This window comes from Mirounga angustirostris, unplaced genomic scaffold (genome assembly GCF_029215605.1).
Source record: "Mirounga angustirostris isolate CCGP_5_RB_7025 unplaced genomic scaffold, mMirAng1.0.hap1 SCAF_17, whole genome shotgun sequence".
Classification (NCBI taxonomy): Eukaryota; Metazoa; Chordata; class Mammalia; order Carnivora; family Phocidae; genus Mirounga; species Mirounga angustirostris.
Genome location: NW_026991725.1, coordinates 28,430,086 through 28,448,886, shown reverse-complemented (window position 1 = coordinate 28,448,886; position 18,801 = coordinate 28,430,086). Strand labels below are relative to the sequence as shown.

Below are 18,801 nucleotides of genomic sequence, written 5' to 3'. Positions count from 1 at the left end.
TGAGCAGGGGCCCTACAGGGCTCAATCCCAGGACCCCAGGATGGTGACCTGAGCTGAAGTCAGACGCTTACCTGACTGAGCCACCCAGGTACCCTCTCTCTTGTTTTTATCAGTGTTTGGCAATTATTTTCCTACAGTTCTGTCTACCCGACAAATTGTAAACTTCTTGAGGAAGCACAATTGTCTTATTTCATCTTTGTATCCCAGCACAGGGCACTGTAAGATTCTTAGAGCACGTAAGAATAGCAGCTAAAATTTATAAACCACTTACAGTGAGCTAAGAATTTCACATGCACTGAGTTGTCAGTGCTCACAACAACCTAACGATAGGTACTATCATTATACCCGGTGACAACAGAGTAAACTGAGGCAACAGAGAGCTCATTTGCCCAAGTTTATTTGCCAGGTCCATAGGTTTAATTCAAATCTGGTCTTAACCACTTAGGACTATTGCCTCAACATATGTTTGCGGAAGACCAAACAGCCAATGATGGTCCCCAAGTGTATGATTTGGGACTTTCCTCGTTTAATCCCCTCTTCTAAGGGGGAGAGGGCTGTCAGACCCCCGTTCCAACACTCCAGACCCAGAGAATAACCGAGACAGAAGCGCCAGTCTGGGCATCGGTTGCGGCTAGGAAAGGCCTTTCCCTTCAGAAGGTAAAGGGGGACTGAGAGCGCGCGGATCCGGGCACACCCGGGGCAGTAGCGCGGGGTCGGGGGCAGGGTCTGGCTAGTGCCAGGCAGGCTGTCCGAGAGGTGGGGGGTCCAGCGTGGGTTCCGGAAGCAGGAAAGCCGAGCAGGTGTGGGATCTAAATTAGGCTGAGGGCCGGGAGGGCGCTCCGCTCAGAAGGGCACAGCTCGGCCTCCGCCCTCAGCCGAGGACCCTCATCTCGGGCGTTCGTTGGCTCGCAGGCCTGGAGTGGGCTGAGACCCGCCCAGAAACAGGGGAACGGAGGCTCGGACGAGCCCCTTTGGCTCCATAGGTTTTCTGCCCTGAGGTGCTCACAGAGCCCCACTTCAACTCCGGCCTCTTCAGAGAAGTGGCTGCACGCTACGGGGTAAATGCCGGCGTGGGGGCGCCCGGGGGCGGGAGGGGGGAAGAGCTGGGAGCCCCGAGGGAAGGGCGGGGGATCCTGGGCCGGAAGGCGTCCCAGGCTCGGCTGGGAGCCGGCGCTCTCTTTCGACGCCACCCGCTGCCCCCGCCCCGGAGCCGGCCGGGACGGCACAACGTCTCCGCCCCCAGCGCACCGCGCACCTCACCTTGAACGTCGCTCCACCCACCGCTATCCTATTGGGCCGGCCGGACCGAGGCGAGACGGCGATTGGCCGAGGTTGCTCCCGAAGGCCCCGCCCATCTCCCCGCCCCCGTCCCCGTCCGCCGGTACTTTGGACGGCGGCGTGGCGCCCCTCCTCCCCGCCCGGTCCCCGCCCCCTGGAGCAAATGCTGCCGAGCTGCGGCCGCGGGGCAGATGCACGCGCTCGGGCCCTTCTAGCAGGCGCGAGCAGTCGCTGGGCGCGCGAAAGCGAAAGAAGGAAGAGGAAGGGAGGGCGGGGGCGGGGTGTTGAAGAGGGGCGGGAGGAGGAAGAGGAGGAGGTTGGAGCGCGCTCGCGCTTGGCCTCGCGCCCGCGCGGAGGGAGGGGGAGAGGGGCGCGCGCGCGCACGCTCGCGTTCTCGCTCGCTCCATCCATCCATCCTCCGGTCGCGGCACGCGCGCGCGCTCCGGGCTCGCGCCGCACCCCCCGCCCGGGAGAGGCGGGCTGGAGTGGGGGGCGGGGGGAGGGGCGCGCGGACGGCGCGCGGACTGCGCGCGGGCGGGGTGAGGTGAGGAGGAGGAGGCGGCGACGGGACGAGAAGGGAGGGGAAGGGGCCATGGCCGCCCGGTGAGGCGGCGAGGCGGGGGGGCGGCCCGACCCCCCGGCCCCGGGCCCTGGGCCCCGGGGAGAGGCGAGGACGGACCGACGGACATGGGGCTCCGCAGCAGCCGCCGCCGCCGCCGCCGCCGGAGGACGCGGCCCTGAGAGGCCGCCGGGCCCCGGCGCGGCCCCCCGGGCGGGGTGAGTACGGGACGGAGACGGGGACGGGGGAGGGGCCTGCGGGGGGCGGGGGGCGGGGCCCGAGGCGGGGCTTGGGCCCCCTCCCCCCAGGTCTGGGTCAGCGCCCCTTCCCCTCCCCCCGGGCCGACGCGGAAACGCCCGGCTTCCCCCGGCTTCCCGGCCCGGCCCGGGCCCCCAGCTCTCCCCCTGTCTGGGTCCCCCCTGGGCGGGGCAGGGCCGGCCGGGGAGGGGGCGCGGGGCCTTTGTTAGGGAGCCAGGCCCCAGCCCCCGGGACAATAGAGACACCCTCCCGGACTCCTCTCCCCGGCCGGCTGGGGCTGTCGGCGGGCGGGGAAGGAGAGGGGCCGGGACGCGTCCCACTCTGCCCACTCTCTAGGGGTCGGTCTGTCCCGGACCGGCGCCGGCCTCGGGCGGCTCGGCTCTCCTCCCCCCAGTCGGTATGATGCAGCAGCAGTGCCGCAGGGACGGGGGAAGAGCCGAGGCCCGGCCTCCTACCCTCCCCAGTGCCCCTGGCTCATTTGTCAGTCCCCACCCCACTCTAGGTCGGCAGCTCCTTAAACTCGTACCCACCGTTCAGAGGGGCCCCGGACTGTGGGCGCTGTTTCTGAATCCTTTGGTGGGGATTGCTGGACTTTGGGGCTCTTGGAGAGACTTCCGGGCTGGTCCTGAGGGAGGGAGGGTGGTTATCTAAAAGGAGAACAGGTAAGGGGAGTGCCCACTCCCGGCATGCCATCCCAACCGGGCTCTATCCCCTCTTCTTGCTCATGGTGGCTAGAAATGCTCCTTTAGCTCTAGGTTTCTGTGGGCTCTGCTCCCCTTCTGTAGTCACAGGCTTATTTCAGGGGAAGACAGAGTGGGGTGAAGGTTGTAGGGTTCTAGGGCCATTCCTACTTCTGGTAGCAGTACCCCCCCAAGTGGACATCCTGGCTGAAAGCAGAGGTGACTCTGAGGAGAGCCTAGGGAAGGGGGGGGGTGTATTTAGGAGTCTGTGCAGTTCTTTGCCACACCCTGTGGGTTTGCTTTGAGGCCTTAGAGTTCCTTCTCCTCCCCCTGCTGCATTGCACCATGGGTATCGAAGAGGGGTTTGAGTTTGGGGGACCTGGGTGAGCTGCTGCCTCCTATAGACCCAGACTTTGACTGGTGGCAGAGTCCAGGGCCCGAGTTCAGTCCTGGGAAGGACTAGGCCACCTTTGGGTTTCAGGCCCTGAAGGACCATCCGGACTTAGTGAGCCTAGGCCTTGGGGAGGGGTATATCCTGATGGCAGGAGTAAGCTCCGGGCAGTGGGGTGCAGAGGGGAGGTGGCGGTCTGCAGAGGTGCTTGGCCTCACACCAACACCCCCCACCCCCATGTGTGCAGCCGTGTTGCCGCCCGCTGTGCTATGAGCAGTCAGAGCGCCGTCTCCACAAGAGTTTACAAATGAAAATGGAGGAAATGTCTTTGTCTGGCCTGGATAACAGCAAACTAGAGGTGAGGGCTCCCCCACGTGTGCCTCTAGTTCTTTCTCTTGATGTCTCTACGTCGCTATATCTGGCGTTCACACCAAAGAGGAATTTGGGTAGTCAGCCTGGTTCCTTAAAGGGAATAGCCAGCTGAAAAGGCCCAAGGATCTGGAAGAAGAAAGGACGCGACGTCAAGACGGGGAAAATGGCAAAGAAAGCATTATCTTTGGCCAGGGTGAATTGACAGGTTTGGTTGGTGAGAGTTGCTCTCAGGCCAGGGGGCCGTGACCCTCCTGACCGCGGATGTTCTCCCCTGGGCCCAGGCCATAGCTCAGGAGATATACGCGGACCTGGTCGAGGATTCTTGTTTGGGATTCTGCTTCGAGGTACACCGGGCTGTCAAGTGTGGCTACTTCTTCCTGGACGACACGGACCCTGATAGCATGAAGGATTTTGGTGAGCTTCAGGGTTGAAGGAGAGCCGCCCGGCCCCTGCCCCGGGGATCCTTGGAAGTTCCTCCTCTGGAAACTGCACCAGATACAGCGCCTGGAGCTCCTGTGAGCCTAGGCAGGGGGTTTCAAGAGGCCACGGGCGGGGAAACAAGAGGTGAGGGTCCCCTGCCTGCCCTGATCGCCACGCCTCTCCTGTCCCCAGAGATCGTGGACCAGCCGGGGTTGGACATCTTTGGACAGGTTTTCAACCAGTGGAAGAGCAAGGAGTGTGTCTGCCCCAATTGCAGCCGCAGTATTGCTGCCTCCCGCTTCGCTCCCCACCTGGAGAAGTGCCTGGGAATGGGCCGGAACAGCAGCCGCATCGCCAACCGCCGGTGAGGGCTTCGGGCTTCTGCCGCTCCTAGACCCAGAGCTGCTGGGCTCGTCTCTCGCACCCTGGGCCGCGGCGCTGGCGCCTGGGTAGGGCACAGAGGGTGGCACGTGCTTGGCCTCTGTGGCCGGGGGCAGAGAGAGGTGGCCGCCTTGACCCTTTGTCTTCCCTTCCGTTGGCAGGATTGCCAATAGCAACAATATGAACAAGTCCGAGAGTGACCAAGAGGATAACGATGACATCAATGATAACGACTGGTCCTATGGCTCAGAGAAGAAAGGTGTTTGGGGATCTGGGGAAGCTGGGGTGGGTGGGCATCGGGGTGAGGTGGGCAAGTGGGAACTGGGTACATAAGGGTCACAAGTTGTTATAATGGATGAGGAGGGGAGAATGTAGCTTTGTGTGTTTCCATGGGGGTCCTTAGATTGAGAACTTAAAGTGACCCTGCCCTCTGGTTTTTGTCTTCTTCAGCCAAGAAGAGAAAATCAGACAAGGTGAGAGCCGGGGCAAGCATGAGGGAAATTTGGGCGAAGGACAGATACCCTCCCCTTTGGGCAGGGAGTCCTCTGGTATCTTGACTCAAGTCTGAGGTCCATGGGGTGCCTCTCTGGGTTTTGGGATGAGGGTGTCTGTGGTGGGCTGGAGGGCAGCAGAGGCCTTGGGGGAGTAGGGGAGGAGGGAATATGGGTAGGTGGGCCTCTTACTGGGGAGGAAGAGTAGGAATTTGAGGATGTTTCTTTGTCAAATCTTTTTTCCTTCCCTGGGTTCTCGGCTCCCCCTTATCGTTACCCTTTCCCCAAAGCTGTGGTATCTCCCATTCCAGAACCCCAATTCCCCTCGAAGATCCAAGTCTTTAAAACACAAAAATGGTAAGTGGGGCTTGAACGATGGGGGTGGTTCTAGCTGCGTCTGCTGGGACTCATTGCTGGAGGGGGGAGGTGGGGGGCTGAGGGGGGCAGGGGTATCGAGGGAGGGCCTGTGATCCTTCTGTCACCCCCACTTCCTCTCTGGTTATTTTCAGGGTTCTCTGTCTGTACCTCTGCATCAAACACCCTTCCCCTTCTTTTTTCTTCTTCAGGGGAACTTAGCAATTCGGATCCTTTTAAGGTGAGTAGGTGCTGCCCCTCTCAGGTTTTCTCTCGTTTTCCTTGCTGTGAGCTGGGTGGGGTTTGGACAGGTGGGGATCAGAATGCCGATGCCGGAAGCACTAGATGGGGTATTTCGGTCTGGCATATTTATGTTCTTGCTGGGTCCTGGCCCCTCCCTGACATGCCGGTGGGATGGGCAGAATCACTGGAAAACCGCTGGGCCGGTCGTAGGCCCTCCCACATAGAGACGGATGAGAGAGACTGGTTCCCCCCACCCATCCGGCCCTTCCCCCCTCCCTCTGGGGCTGCCTCTTCTTTGACCTGTACTCTTGGTTCTCCCCCAGTATAACAACTCAACTGGGATCAGCTACGAGACTCTGGGGCCGGACGAGCTGCGTAACCTGCTCACCACGGTGAGAGACCAGGGAAGGGGAGGCCCTTGGGAGTGGGCTGGAGCCACAGGCAGTGGTCACGTCCCCGGGGGGGGGGGATGGTGACAGCAGTCAGGGCCACATAGCTTGCTCTCTCTGGAATCAGGTTTCCTGGCCGGTGGTGGTCTGGGACTGTCCTGGACACCTTGGGGCCACTTCTGTTTGTGCAATGCAGCATTTTTACAGAAGAGAATATCTAGCGTCTAGAGTAGGCTCCCTCCATCCCTCCTTTCAGCTTCTATTCCTCTTCTAGCAATGTGGGGTGATTTCTGAACACACCAAGAAGATGTGCACAAGGTGAGCTCAGAACCTAGAAAGGGGGCAGGGGGCCCTCCTGCACGCTCACCCTGGGCATGGGTCGGGAGTACCCTTGGACTTGAGCAGTGGGGCTCCCACCCTTCCCCTCCCTCCTCTCATGGTCAGGCCTTGTGCCACAATCTGGGGGCACTCTGTTTATCCCTTCCCGGTCTGAGTCCATTCCTCCCGCCTCTGCTGAGGAAAAGGGGCTTCACCTGAGGTCCTCAGACCCTTCGTGCCTTGTCAGGCTCTGATTAATTCTCTCCCCACCAGGTCCCTGCGCTGCCCCCAGCACACAGATGAGCAGCGGCGAGCCGTGCGGATTTATTTCCTCGGACCCTCAGTGTAAGGGACCCTCCAAGGAGGGTGGTGGGTTGTGGAAGATCAGGATGATGATTGGTATCCCTAAAGCCCTTCTTTGACCCCTCTCCTTTCCAGCGTCCTTCCAGAGGTCGAGAGTTCCCTGGATAATGACAGCTTTGACATGACTGACAGCCAGGCCCTGATCAGCCGGCTTCAGTGGGACGGCTCCTCTGATCTCTCACCCTCTGATTCAGGCTCCTCCAAGACGAGTGAGAATCAGGGATGGGGTCTAGGTAGGTGATCTATCTGGGCCCCACGGGCTTTCTGCCCGAAGCCAGGGTTGTGGGGACACCTGTGTTCTCCTGACACAGCCCAACCCTCATCCCTGGTGCCTCTTTCTCTTCAGGTACCAACAGCTCTGAGTCACGGAAAACCAAGAAAAAGAAATCCCATCTGAGCCTGGTAGGGACTGCCTCCAGCCTAGGCTCCAACAAGAAGAAGAAGCCAAAGCCACCGGCACCCCCGACGCCCAGCATCTACGATGACATCAACTGACTTGGGTGCAGGGATAGCCTTTGGCTGAGCAGAGCCCTCTCTCCCAACCCCCACCCAGGTGGCAAAGCCTGGCAAATGGACGGCTGCTGGGGGTTTGGGCTTGGGAAGCTTGGTGGGCCAGGCAGGCAGAGGATCCAATTATGCACCCCTGGGGGGTGTCAGGGTCCTCTGCAATGGAGCACGACCCCTTGGCATGCAGGACTCAGACCTGGACATATTATGCCTTGGACATAAGTTTGGTGGGGAGGCGGTTTTCCTATTTATTCTGTGAGTTACTGGATGTCCAGCTAGGCCAGGGGCCTGACCTGGGCACTGTGCCAGGGCACTGCCTGCCCCCCACCCCAGGAACTGGACTAAGCCCTGCCGAGAAGCATCGTGGCTACCCGGGAGGCTGTGGGTTGGAAGCTGAGCCTGGAGGGGGCCTCCCCCAGCTGCCCTCAGCAATGTGAATGGGTCCGGTGCTTGGAGCTGAGGGGCAGGGCTGGGCGTGTCCTGTCTGTGTGCAGAATCCTATCAAATGCCCCCAATCCCAGGGGTAGGCAGGCACAGCAAGCTGTCTGCTGAGGTGGGCGTCCAGAGCTGCCACCGCCTTCCCTGCCCCCCACAGGGGCAGCCCTTTCCCCTCAGTCCCCATGGGCCTCCTTGGCAGCAGGAGCTGTCCTTTTGTTGTTGGGTGCCAGGAAAGGGCCTCCAGCCTCTACAGCTTCAAGGAAGGGGCTAAGGGAGGGTAGGAAGAGGGAGCTGTGTATCAAAATGACTCCCCTCCCCCTACCTTTCCTCCCTGACCCAGGGCTGGTGAGGAGTGGGGCCCCAAGGTGAGAGGGAACGGTGCTGCTTTATTTGAAATGTTTTCTTACCTCATTCCCTGCCCCAGGAAGGGGCCCAGCCTCACCCTCCTGGGGTGGCCCCATGTTCCTCCCGCCTACCCTGCCCCGCTGCCCTAGCAGGGCAGTCCAAGTTCCCAACTGCTGCTTGCTACCCCCCTCCTTCACCTTGACCAGCTTCAGTTCCTCTCTCGATGCTCCTGCCTCTGAAGCCTGCCCTGTTTCCCCTTCCTTAGCCGCTTTTAAGTTATTTATTCTGTACTTGTGGTTTGGGGCTCTGAGGAAAATCCTGATCTTTTACCTCTCCCCCTTTGCTAGGAGTTGGGGTGGGAAGAGGCTAGTCTCTGTGCTCTGGGTTGTCAGTAGAGGGGTGTCATGCCTAGGCATTGCCCCTCTGTGGGACTATCATGCCAGTGTGCCCACCTGCCTGGTCTACATCCCGAAGAGATGTACTGTCCCACCTCCACATGGGCACCATCGCTCCCAGGAGCTGAGCTGGAGGACTAGTCTGGGCTAGGAGCAGAGCTGACTGACACAGGGATGGAGTTGACCCTGAGCCATGTTCTCTGGCATTTGCTGGATGTGAACCCTGCCCTCTTCCCACGAGGAGCCATCCCACATTTGGGTAGCTAGTACCCAGGACTGGTTGGACTGATTTGGGTTAGGGACCCTAGAGGGTTAAGGGAACAACGAGAGATGGGGCTGCAGTACCCTGTCTGGAACCCCAATCTCCCCCTGGGGTGGTTCGGATTGTGGCTGATGCCTGGTTACAAATTGGTTTTTAACCCAAGAATTGTGATTATTTTTTAAAAAGCCAAACAGATTTTGGCAGGAGTTAGAATAAATCCTGGGGTCTGGGCTCCTCTGTTCTTGACCCTCCAATGTCTTCTCCCTCTAAGGGGAAGCCAGAGGGAAAGGAGGATTTCAGCCAGCCTCCAGCCTGCTTCCAAATGAAGTTTTGGGAGTGGGTTGAAGGTGAAGGGAGGAAGGCCATGGGCCATTCTCCCTTCCGAGAGGCAGCTGCAGCTCAGGCCCTACCATACCCTTTCCCCTCTGGCCTCTCCCTTTCCCCCCCTCTGGTTAGAGGAGGGAGAAGTGGGAAGTAGTTTGGGAACTGGTTTGTCCACATCCACTTCCCCATTGTTCCTTGGCCCGCCCTCAGGGCAGAGCCCCCTGCCCAAGCTGGGTAAGAGATGGGCTTGGTCCAGCAGGGACCCTGAGGGAGCAAACCCCTTTCCTTCTGGGGAGAGTGTGCCCCCCCTACCATGTAGTTGAACAGGGGCTAGGAGCTCTCCACTCCCCTCCCTCGAACAGCAGGCTGTGTGGGTTTCAATTCCCATCCTTCCCACCCCGGCTAGGTGTCGTCCACCCTGTATCCTATCATATGTCTGAGTGTGTGTGGGGGGGTTCTGTACTAATTTCCATGGCCGGTGGCTTTTCCTTCCATGCATCACTCCCCCCCGCATGCCCAGGGGCCACCCGCCTGGCATTACCGCATGCTGGGGTCATTGGGGGAGGGGGGAGGGGCTCACGCTGTCCTGTGGTCTTGAGATTTTTATTTTTGCATATGTAATCCATCCTGTACAGGTAGCTAACTTTGTAAACGCTGTGTATTTCCCCTGCCCCCATGGCTGCTGGTGTAAATAAACTGCATCTCCCGTTGGTAGCCCGGCCTACCCACCCTCATTACCATGTTGACGGGGGCAGAGCAAAGCCATTCTCTTAATGTCACAGGAGGCGGCTCCACAGCCACAAAATGGAACTTTATTTAGTCACAGACACTGACCCTCCATCCAAGAACCCCAGAGGCAAGGGCCTGGGGCCCAGGGCTCCATACCCAGAGCTCGTCCTTGGAGCTGGGCAGGGCAGGACACTGGCTGAGGGCCAGAACTGTCTCTCGCTTACAGCCGTAGGCCTAGGGCAGCAGCAGCTGTGGCTTGGCCTCTCCCAATGCTGGGGGCTTGGCTTTGTGCCCCAATCCCCTTTCTGACTGAGCTCTATAAAGGACTATTAAAAAAAAAAAAAAAAAAAAGCAAAGTGCTTTCAAAAAAGGGGAGAACACTGGAAACTATCCAGAACACAGAGAACACCCTATTCCTGCTACAGGGGTGGAGGGAGAAGGTAGAGGCGGCTAGGTGCCTATATGGAAAGCAGACGCGACCTTCACTCCTGCTGCGTGACTTTAGTCTCAAAAGATGGATATTCCCTTAAGAAACAGAAAAATACTCAGGCTCCCTACAGAAGTATGCTGGGGCCATGCTGAGCTGCCCTGGCAGGCGGCCCTGGGTACCGAGGAGCAGACATGCAGGACAATGGAAAGAGCTAGGGCCACAGCTGGGAGGACGGAGCCCAGGCTCCCCACTGAGCTGGGCTACCAGCTCAGCTCTGAACTTTAGGACCCTAAAAGGGAAGGAAGATGACATCCTCGTTTCTACCTGAGTTGTGCTTGCACAGAGATGGGACGTCTGTACCCTTGTGGACGTGAAGGGGAGGCCCTGTACCTGCCTCCTATGTCCTATGGAGGAGGACCTGCCACATCCTTTCCACCCGTCCCTCCCAAGCCCTTGGGCCCAGCTCCGGCCAGGAAAGGAGGGAGGCCATAAAGGAGGAAGACCATGCCTTTCATTTTCTCTCTATGTCCTTATCGTCCATACATCCCAAATACTAGGAAGCTGAAGAAGACAGTGACCCCCACCAGGGAGACCGTGGCAGGTGCTGTGAAGAACTGGCGGTAATTGATACGGAAGTACCAGACCACACCCAACAGCACCACAAACACAGGCACCATGAGGCTGCCCACACTGACGCCGAGGCTGGGGGGTTCAGTGGCTGAAGAGGGAGCCAGGGAGGCTGAAGGGCCTGGAACAGCCGACCCTGGGGGTGAGCGGTGGCAGTGAATCACACAGTTGTCGGTAATGTTCAGGGAACGCAGTGTGCGGGCCGGGTCCTGCAGTAGGCGGCCCTGGTAGATCAGTTTCATCTGGCTTTCTTGTCCAGGGAAGTACTTACTGGAAGGATGAAAGGATAGAAGGAAAGACAGAAGGCGACGAATGAGAAGGCAAACAGGCCTGGACCAACAAAACGGGGCAATGAGGGAAGAACTGAAGGGTGAGTTTCTAAGAAGTATCCCACCCACCCCTAGTGGGGGCTGGACCTGATACATCCCTGCCGCTCCCAGGTGGATACCAGCCTCCTCTCAGGTGACCAAGGGCTGAGGGCATGGGGTATGAGCAGCCTCCCACTCTCCAGTCCACTCACCTCTTCAGGGCACCCACAGTATCCTCCGGCCTGGCCACAGCCAGCTCCTCGGTGTCATTGAGGAATTTGAGCCGCACACTGATGAGGCCAGGGCTGGGAGGGAGGCAGCTGCTATCCTCAGATCTCAGAGGGGCCTCTGGACTGCTGCTTTCTGGGCCTGCTTGTCTTTTGGGAAGGCCTTGGATGTCAAGCAGATGCTCAAGGCTCGGCTCAATACCACCCCCAGCTCCAGGCTCCCCTGTGGAGTCTCCCCCACCTTCGCCAGCCTCTTCAGCCTTCTCATCATTACCCTCGGATGGACGGGGGAGTTCGGTTGGCTCTGGGGTGCCTTGGCCTGCCACTAGATGGTCCACATGCCCCAGGTGGAGGACGGATGTGTCTCCAGCTGACACAATGGTGCCCAGGAGCTGGTTGCTACCGCTGTCTGCTACGTAGGTAGAGAGCCAAGCTAGGACCAAGGCTAGAATCAGCACCACCACACCTGCCAGCACAGTCACCTCATTACCCACACCCTCAATGAGGGTGACATCAGAGAACTCCATGGCCTGGCTGCTGACTGGGTCGACACTGCAGGAACAAAGGGGGATAGCATCAGCAGGGTACGTGGGGTTGCAACCGGGTTCCTAGTTTGTTTCGGTCCTAACTGACTCAGCCCTGAAAGAAAATGGAGGTCAGTGTCCTATGGAAGAGGGAACAAACCTTCCTACCTCTGGACCCCTAACCTAAAGCTAAGGACTTACCCTTTGCCTCTATTGTGAAACACTAGCTTTCAGGTTCCACATCCTTCCTCTCTCACATTTCGAGCTCCCAAAGAGCATGGATCATCAGGAAAATCTCATGGCCTTGTTGGGGCGACTGTTGCTGCCACTGGCTGTTGCTTGTAGGTGGGAAAAGAAAAAACATTTGCTTCTTTGAGCCCTGAGTTTCTCTAGGATTTCTATCACTTGCTCTAGCAGCTATGCCCCCCTGAGAAGCCTCCAAGGTGGCTTGAGAGAGACCAAAAAGCCCAAAATATTTTATTTTAGGGCCTTCTGGATGCATAGTGCAGCCACTCTTGCCAGACTGTCCCGTTTGAACCCTACCTCATTCACGGTCACGTTTTCAGGTTCAGATGTCAAGAACCAAAAAATTAATTTTTCATCAGAAGCACAGTCAGACCACCCCAAAGGGACACATCTGTAGGGGCCATCAGCAGACCTTATGCAGCAGGGACCGTGTCTGCCACCTCTGAAACTCTTCTGACAAGTCCCAGGGAGCTAAGGAGGACAGACACCAGAAACACCGCCCTCCTGGGTCACCATAGGTTCGCAACTGCAAAAACACTAAGTGGAAAGGATTTGGAAAAGATTCCAAAATAGCTCTCATAATCCATATCCCTATCTCTCTTCGTGTACTGTGTAGTTTCTCCCTTGGCAGTTTCTTAGAAAGGCAGGAAGGACCTTAGAGTACCTACTCTTTCCCTCGGAGAATGTGTGGCTTTCACAGCTGTCCCCGGGGCAAATCCAATCAGATGATTATCATTAACAGACTACTCTCACAATACCTATAAAACTTCATTATACTCTTCCACCTGTCCATCTTTCTCTACGAGACTTCTGGAAGACAAGGATCACGTGTATTTTTCTATGTACCCTAGTGCCCAGCATAATGCCATACTAGCTGCTCAAAGAATATTCGTGGAACATATCAACATCTGAATAGCTTCCACATCCTTATTTAGAACATGGGCCCTGGAGTAAAAAACAAAAAACAAAAAACCTGATTATAATCCTGGTCTTGCCCCTTACTAGCTCTGTAAGCTCGGACAACTTTCTCAGAGCCTCAGCTTTCTCATCAGTAAAATGGGGTTAAAAATAGTACCTACCTCATAAGGTTGTTTTGACGGTGACGGGAAATCATCGAAGCAAAATACTTAGCACAGTGTCTGGCACATTGCAATGGTTCAGTAAATAAATGGTAGCAATTACTTATCGCTCCCACAACTAGCCCCTAATGGTAAGGATGGTTAATGTCACCCACCCTAATCCACAGACAAGGAAACTGCGGCTGACAGAAGCGAAAACGACTGGCACAGACACAGGGCACTTTCGTGGGCAGGGGCCGGGCAGGACCCCTGGTCTCCCGCCTCAGAGGCCTTTGGTGTCTCCTCAGTCTGTGGGCGACCCTGACGCGCGGTGAGGAGGGGTCCCGACCCTGCCTTTTCTGAGGCGAAGGCTCCGCGTGGGGCGGCCCTATTCCCGCGGCGCTGGAGAGGAGTCGGTGGGCCCACCCGAGACGAAACGCTACCTGGTCCCTGGCGGCCAAGCTCAGTTCTCCCAGCCCATAGGGATAGAGTCCGGTGAGGGGGGTCACAAACCATCCACACCCCTCAAACTTCGGGGCGGGGCTGGGGACGTGGGGGCGGGGCTTGCGTACGCGGGGAGTCATGGGAAATTAAGGGGGATTGGACCGGTACTGTGCCTGGATAGGGAAGGAGATCCTCACCTGAAACGGCCAGACTAAGTATTTTGACTTCGCCACGACGGCCCATGGACTCACCTTTCCGTAGGGGCCGGGGGAGGGGCTGGCTATCCCCGATTCTGTCCAGGGTCTCGTCTCTTCCGGCTTCTCCCGGAAGCTGTTTGAATCAGACAGGAAGTCCCGCCTCCGCGCTCTGCACCGATGACGTTAGTCTACGTAAGGCGGGCTGACGTAAACGTGTTCTTTAAAAGGGACAGGTTTCTCAGCGGAAGGAGGGGCGGAGTTATTGTTGGCGGGATCGTCGCCCTCCGGGGGCGGGGCCACGCTCACTGGGCGGGGCCTAAGCGGCCCATGGGTGAGGGCGGGACTACATGGGGTTGGGGGAGGTGCTTGGGAGAAGGCGTGGCTTCACCTCTGGAAGACCGGCGTGCGGGCCGAGCTGGGCAGAACGTGAGCGGCGTTTCCCTCGTACCGGCTTGTTCTTCCGGCCTTGTTCCCAGCCTCCAGAGCTGATTGGATTTATTACTGCTCTGTAACGCGCATTGAGCGGGATCAGTAGGAACTGGTCTCTTTGACCTCCAAAAGTTCAACTCAGGGCTAGTCAGGAGACAGGAGGCAATTTAGTTACCGTCCGGGTGCTCCCGAGAATGCGGCCCCAGCCAGTGTGGGACCTTGGTAAGTAAGGTCAGACAGAAAGCCTTTCAAAGAAGGATTCAGTGCAGGCTTAAGGCACAAGAAAAGGAGCCCAGAAGAAGAGAGGGAAAAAGTTCAGCTCCCAAAAACTTAGCCGGATTTTTGCAATTAAAATTCTTTCAGGGGGCCTGGCTGGCTCAGTCCAGGTGGTGAGTTCGAGCCCCACGCTCGTCCTAGAGATTACTTAAAAGATTTTGGGGGAGCCGCCCCTGTGTGGCTCAGTCCGTTTAGCATCGGGCTCTTGATTTCAGCTCACGTCGTGATCTCAGGGTTAGGGTTAGTGAGATCGAGCCTCCCCACCCAGGGGCTCCAGGCTTAGCGAGGAGTCCACTTGGTACTCTCTCCCTCTCCCTCGCCTCTACCTCCTGCACTCTCTCTCTCTCTAAAATAAAGAAATAAATCTTAAAAAAAATTCTTTTTTCAAAAGATATGTTAGGATTTTTGTTGTTTTCTGGTGAACTTTTGATTGAAGCATGAAAAAGGCAGACGAGGCAAACTCACAAGTGAAGGGTTCGGTTGTTTTCACCAACTGAACATATCAATGGAACCAGCACTCAGATAAAGAAATAGAAAATGACCCCAAAGTCCCCCTTCATGTCCTCTTCCAGCCACTAACTTACAGAGTAGACACTATTATGACTTCTGTTACCATAGATTAGTTTTCTCTGTTTTTGTACTTTGTATAAATGGAATCAAGCCGTCTGTCTTCTTATTCTTTTTTCCAAGTCTTATTGTGAAATACACATAAATTAACCATTTTAAGTGGCTAATTCAGTGGCATTAAGTACATTCATGGGCACCTGGGTGGCTCAGTGGGTGAAGCGTCTGCCTTCAACTCGGATCATGATCTCAAGGTCCTGGGATCAAGCCTCGCATTGGGAATCCCTGCTTAGCAGGGAGTCTGCTTCTCCTCCCTCTGCTTCTGCCCCTCCCCTCTGCTCGTGTTCTCTCTCTCTCTCAAATAAACAAGATATTTTTTAAAAAATACATTCGTAATTTTGTGCACCCATCACGGCTATCCATTTCCTATACCCATGCCTTCTTCCCACCTCCATTCTACTTTCTATGAATTTTCCTATTCCGGGTATCTCATATAAGTGGAATCATACAATATTTGCCTTCTTTGTATCTGGCTTATTTCACTTAATGATGTTTTCAAGGATCATCCATGTTGTAGAGCCTATCAAAATTGTATTCCTTTTTTTAGGCTGAATAATATTCCATTGTATGTATATAGCACATTTTCTTCATCCACTCATCTATTAATGGACATTTGTGTTGTTTCCACCTCGTGGCTATTGTGAATAGTACTGCTATGAACATTGATGTGCAAGTATCTGAGTCCCTGCTTCCAATTCTTTTGTCTGGCTTCTTTTGATGAACTGTATGTTTGTGAAATGAAAGGTATTGTTTTAATTTCTGCATACATGTATTTTGGGGGTCTAAAATTTAGTGTTTTTATTTTGAAAAATGCAGGAGGGGTAGGGCATCACAGTACAGTTAAACAGAGTTTTGAAGAATGAATTGAGGTTTACCAAGCAAAGTTCCAGAGAGAGTAGCAAGTTCAAGGGCTCTCAATAAATACTTGAGGGAATGAATAAATCAATGAGCTGAGCCACTGTTAAAGCTTTTGAAAGTTTATTATGTGCCAGGTACTGTGCTAAGTACTTCATATACATTATCTTACAGAGCCCTGTCAAGTAGCTCTTAAAATACCCATTTTATAGGTTTGGAAACAGGCTCACAGAGGATAAATAATTGTCCAAATTACGCCATTAGTGCTATAGCTAAAGTCATCTAGTGCTTGCGCTTGAACTCGCTTTCTCATTCTCTCTCTCTGTATATATATGATCTTATTGTCAATATTTGGCCCCCTCCTTTCTTCACTCAACTATATACCATGAAGCTTTTCCTGTGTCATTGAATATTTTTATAGCATCACAGCATAGCTTTAAATAGCTGCTCAACAGTATCATCTTCCGTGGTGCACCATAATTTTTCAGCTAATTATCTCATTTGGATGGACATTGAGATTGTTTTCAGTACTTTGTTTTTAAACAGTGTTTGCATAAACATCTTTGTGCATCTCTGATGACAGATTTTTGTACACATCCATGATGTTTTCCCTAGGATAAATTCCTGAAAATGGGATTGCTGGATCAAAGGGTGTTCACATTGTTCAGGTTTTTGATACACCGTCCTCCAGAAGGGTGTGCCTATTTCTGTTCCCACAGCAGCGTGAGTAGGCACCTACTACTGTTTCTCTTCCAAAAAACAGGCTGGAGGCGAGAGAGAACAGGGAATAAATGGGGGGAGGTCCTAAAGATGTTCATAAGATGTTATAAGGAGAAAAGAGTGGAGGAAAAGAGGGGAAGTGAAATCTGAGAAGGGAATAAATGAGCAGTGACCTCTGAAGCCCAGGAGGGTGGAGCCCGTGGCCAGGCCTGCCCTGCCCAGGAGCCGGCAAATCTGGCTTTTTCACTGCTCCGGGTACCTGATTCATCTGTCTGGGGTTCAGTACCTACAGTCTGTTTCCCAAGCTGCATGGACTGACTTCTGCCAGAACACTTAGCAAACTGCATTGTGGTGTTTGTGTTGCTTTGTTTTAAAAGATTTATTTATTTATTTAAGGGGGGTGGGGAGGAGCAGAGGGAGAGAGAGAATCCCAAGCAGACTCCCCGCTGAGTGCGGACCCCGACGTGGGGCTCGATCTCACGATGGAAGATCACCATCTGAGCCAAAGCCTAGCCAGACCCTTGACCGACCGAGCCACCCAGGTGCCCCATAACTGTATTTGAATGGATCTGAACTCCTTGGACATTTTTCATGATAGAGTTGTTTTTTTTTTTTTTAAGATTTTATTTATTTGACAGAGAGAGAAACAGCGAGAGAGGGAACACAAGTAAGGGAGAGGGAGAAGCAGGCCTCCCGCGGAGAAGGGAGCCCAATGCGGGGCTCGATCCCAGGACCCTGGGATCATGACCCGAGCCAAAGGCAGACACTTAACGACTGAGCCACCCAGGTGCCCCTCATGATAGAGTTCTTGAGATGTTTGCTTTTCTTACACCGAGCAGGGAGCCTGATGTGGGACTTGATCCCGGGACTCCAGGATCATGACCTGAGCCGAAGGCAGTCGCTTAACCAACTGAGCCACCGAGGTGCCCCACAAATAAAATCTTAAAAAAAAAAAAAAAATGCTTACCCAGGCCACTCCTGGGGGGTGGGGGGAGGGCCGCCACTTAGACACTTCTGCTGTCTGAGGGTGGTGATTAAATTTACTTCACATCCTCAAAAAAAAATTAATTTCACAAGAATCCATGGGTATCTCTTTGTAAAAAAAATTTAAATATGGGGAAATAAAAACTTAAAAAAAAAAAAAACAGTGGGGTTGAAATTTTTTTTAAATTTCAAATACAGACCATAAAACGCCCCCCTGGCACAGTCGTTCTCCCCTCCCCAGAGGACAATTCTTGGGCACCTGCCTCTGGGCCTTTTTCTCTTCATCTACAATCATGGGGTTTGGCCTTGTTGGCTGTACATATTGTATTCCAACCTGTTTTTTCTCTTCAACAACAGTCTTGGCAATCTTTCCAAGGCCATGCCTACAACGGTCACTCGGCATGCCTCCCTAGTTCCTTCCCATTGCAGGGACTACCCTTTGTAAGGGCTGCATTGTATTCCAGAGTAAGGATTTGTCCACCACCTCCCACGTGTTGCGTCGTTGCAAGCAGTGCTGGGGTGAATGTTCCGTGTGTACCAGCATTTTATGTAACCGGAGAGAAGTGTTTAAGGGTGCTGCCAAATTGCCTACCAAAAAAGCAATTTCCTTTCCCACCAATAGGATGAGCAAGAATTTACTTACATCTTCAGATCTTCATGGGTACTGCCTATTATTGATCTTTACAATTTCCCTCTATCTGGTGGGGGAACAGTACCTGATGATTGCTTTGATTTGCATTTTCCCTGATGGCTGGTGAGGTTGATTCGTTGATTCCGCAGTTATCTGAGTGTCCACTCTCTGCAAAGCAGCAAGTCACCAGTGGCGAATAACACAGATGAAGGCGATGAAATCTTTTATTTTTTTAAAAGATTTTACTTCTTTATGTGAGAGAGAGTGAGAGAGAGCATGAGAGGGGAGAGGGTCAGAGGGAGAAGCAGACTCCCCACTGAGCACAGGGAGCCCGATGCGGGACTCGATCCCAGGACTCCAGGATCACGACCCGAGCCGAAGGCAGTCGCTTAACCAATGAGCCACCAGGCGTCCAGAAATGAAATCCCCCAATACTTTGTCTGTCACTTGTGTTTATAATTTGGTGCTTTTATAACCAAATTTAAATTGTTTCTGTATCCAGATTTATTCATCTTTTCTGCTTTCACCCTGGAAAATCTCCTACCCCCAAATAATACACATAATCTCATGTATCTTTTGGGGTTTTTTTTCTAAGTGGGTTTTTTTTGTCATAGGTGTAAATGCAACAGAAAAGGCTAAGCTCGCTGGCGTTTGCCTCCTGTAAAGGGGTGGACAGCTCAACATCCTCCCCCGAGAGTGAGGCTGTCAGCTTGGGCCCAGGAGT

The 18,801-nt window shown here is 54.7% G+C and overlaps 2 protein-coding genes across 13 annotated transcripts; one reads left to right on the top strand and one right to left on the bottom strand.

The window, feature by feature from the left end:
• Nucleotides 1-1,565: 1,565 nt before the first annotated feature.
• ATXN7L3 (ataxin 7 like 3) lies at nt 1,566-9,482 on the top strand. Of its 7 annotated transcripts, none has more exons than XM_045888795.3 (13): nt 1,566-2,055; nt 3,414-3,524; nt 3,820-3,952; nt 4,151-4,322; nt 4,501-4,598; nt 4,790-4,812; nt 5,121-5,187; nt 5,340-5,425; nt 5,751-5,819; nt 6,091-6,134; nt 6,408-6,479; nt 6,573-6,730; nt 6,844-9,482. In XM_045888795.3, exons 2-13 carry the CDS (start codon nt 3,474-3,476, stop codon nt 6,990-6,992), a joined length of 1,122 nt encoding a protein of 373 aa, XP_045744751.1. In that variant the 5' UTR covers nt 1,566-2,055; nt 3,414-3,473; the 3' UTR covers nt 6,993-9,482. The 7 variants fall into 7 exon arrangements, with proteins under 7 accessions (XP_045744751.1, XP_064439229.1, XP_045744753.1 ...); XM_045888797.3 differs by having other exon boundaries at nt 1,569-2,055; nt 5,142-5,187; XM_045888798.3 differs by having other exon boundaries at nt 1,573-2,055; nt 5,397-5,425.
• Nucleotides 9,483-9,544: 62 nt separating this feature from the next.
• TMUB2 (transmembrane and ubiquitin like domain containing 2) lies at nt 9,545-13,694 on the bottom strand. Of its 6 annotated transcripts, none has more exons than XM_045888801.3 (4): nt 12,939-13,448; nt 11,815-11,951; nt 11,075-11,728; nt 9,545-10,824 (listed from the first exon to the last, which is right to left on the bottom strand). In XM_045888801.3, exons 3-4 carry the CDS (start codon nt 11,614-11,616, stop codon nt 10,458-10,460), a joined length of 909 nt encoding a protein of 302 aa, XP_045744757.1. In that variant the 5' UTR covers nt 11,617-11,728; nt 11,815-11,951; nt 12,939-13,448; the 3' UTR covers nt 9,545-10,457. The 6 variants fall into 6 exon arrangements, with proteins under 6 accessions (XP_045744757.1, XP_045744758.1, XP_045744763.1 ...); XM_045888802.3 differs by having other exon boundaries at nt 11,075-11,641; XM_045888807.2 differs by lacking the exons at nt 11,815-11,951; nt 12,939-13,448 and adding an exon at nt 13,613-13,694 and having other exon boundaries at nt 11,075-11,641.
• Between the last annotated feature and the right edge of the window lie 5,107 nt (nt 13,695-18,801).

Coding starts and splice junctions, on each gene's coding strand:
- ATXN7L3 (XM_045888795.3), top strand. CDS start 3,474: ATGAAAATGGAGGAAATGTCTTTGTCTGGCCTGGATAACAGCAAACTA. Junction 5,426..5,750: donor GCAATTCGGATCCTTTTAAG/GTGAGTAGGTGC, acceptor GTTCTCCCCCAG/TATAACAACTCAACTGGGAT. Junction 6,731..6,843: donor GAATCAGGGATGGGGTCTAG/GTAGGTGATCTA, acceptor CTTTCTCTTCAG/GTACCAACAGCTCTGAGTCA.
- TMUB2 (XM_045888800.3), bottom strand. CDS start 12,973: ATGATTTCCCGTCACCGTCAAAACAACCTTATGAG. Junction 11,642..12,938: donor CGTCAAAACAACCTTATGAG/GTAGGTACTATT, acceptor TTGTTCCTGCAG/TGTCGACCCAGTCAGCAGCC. Junction 10,825..11,074: donor ACTGTGGGTGCCCTGAAGAG/GTGAGTGGACTG, acceptor TCATCCTTCCAG/TAAGTACTTCCCTGGACAAG.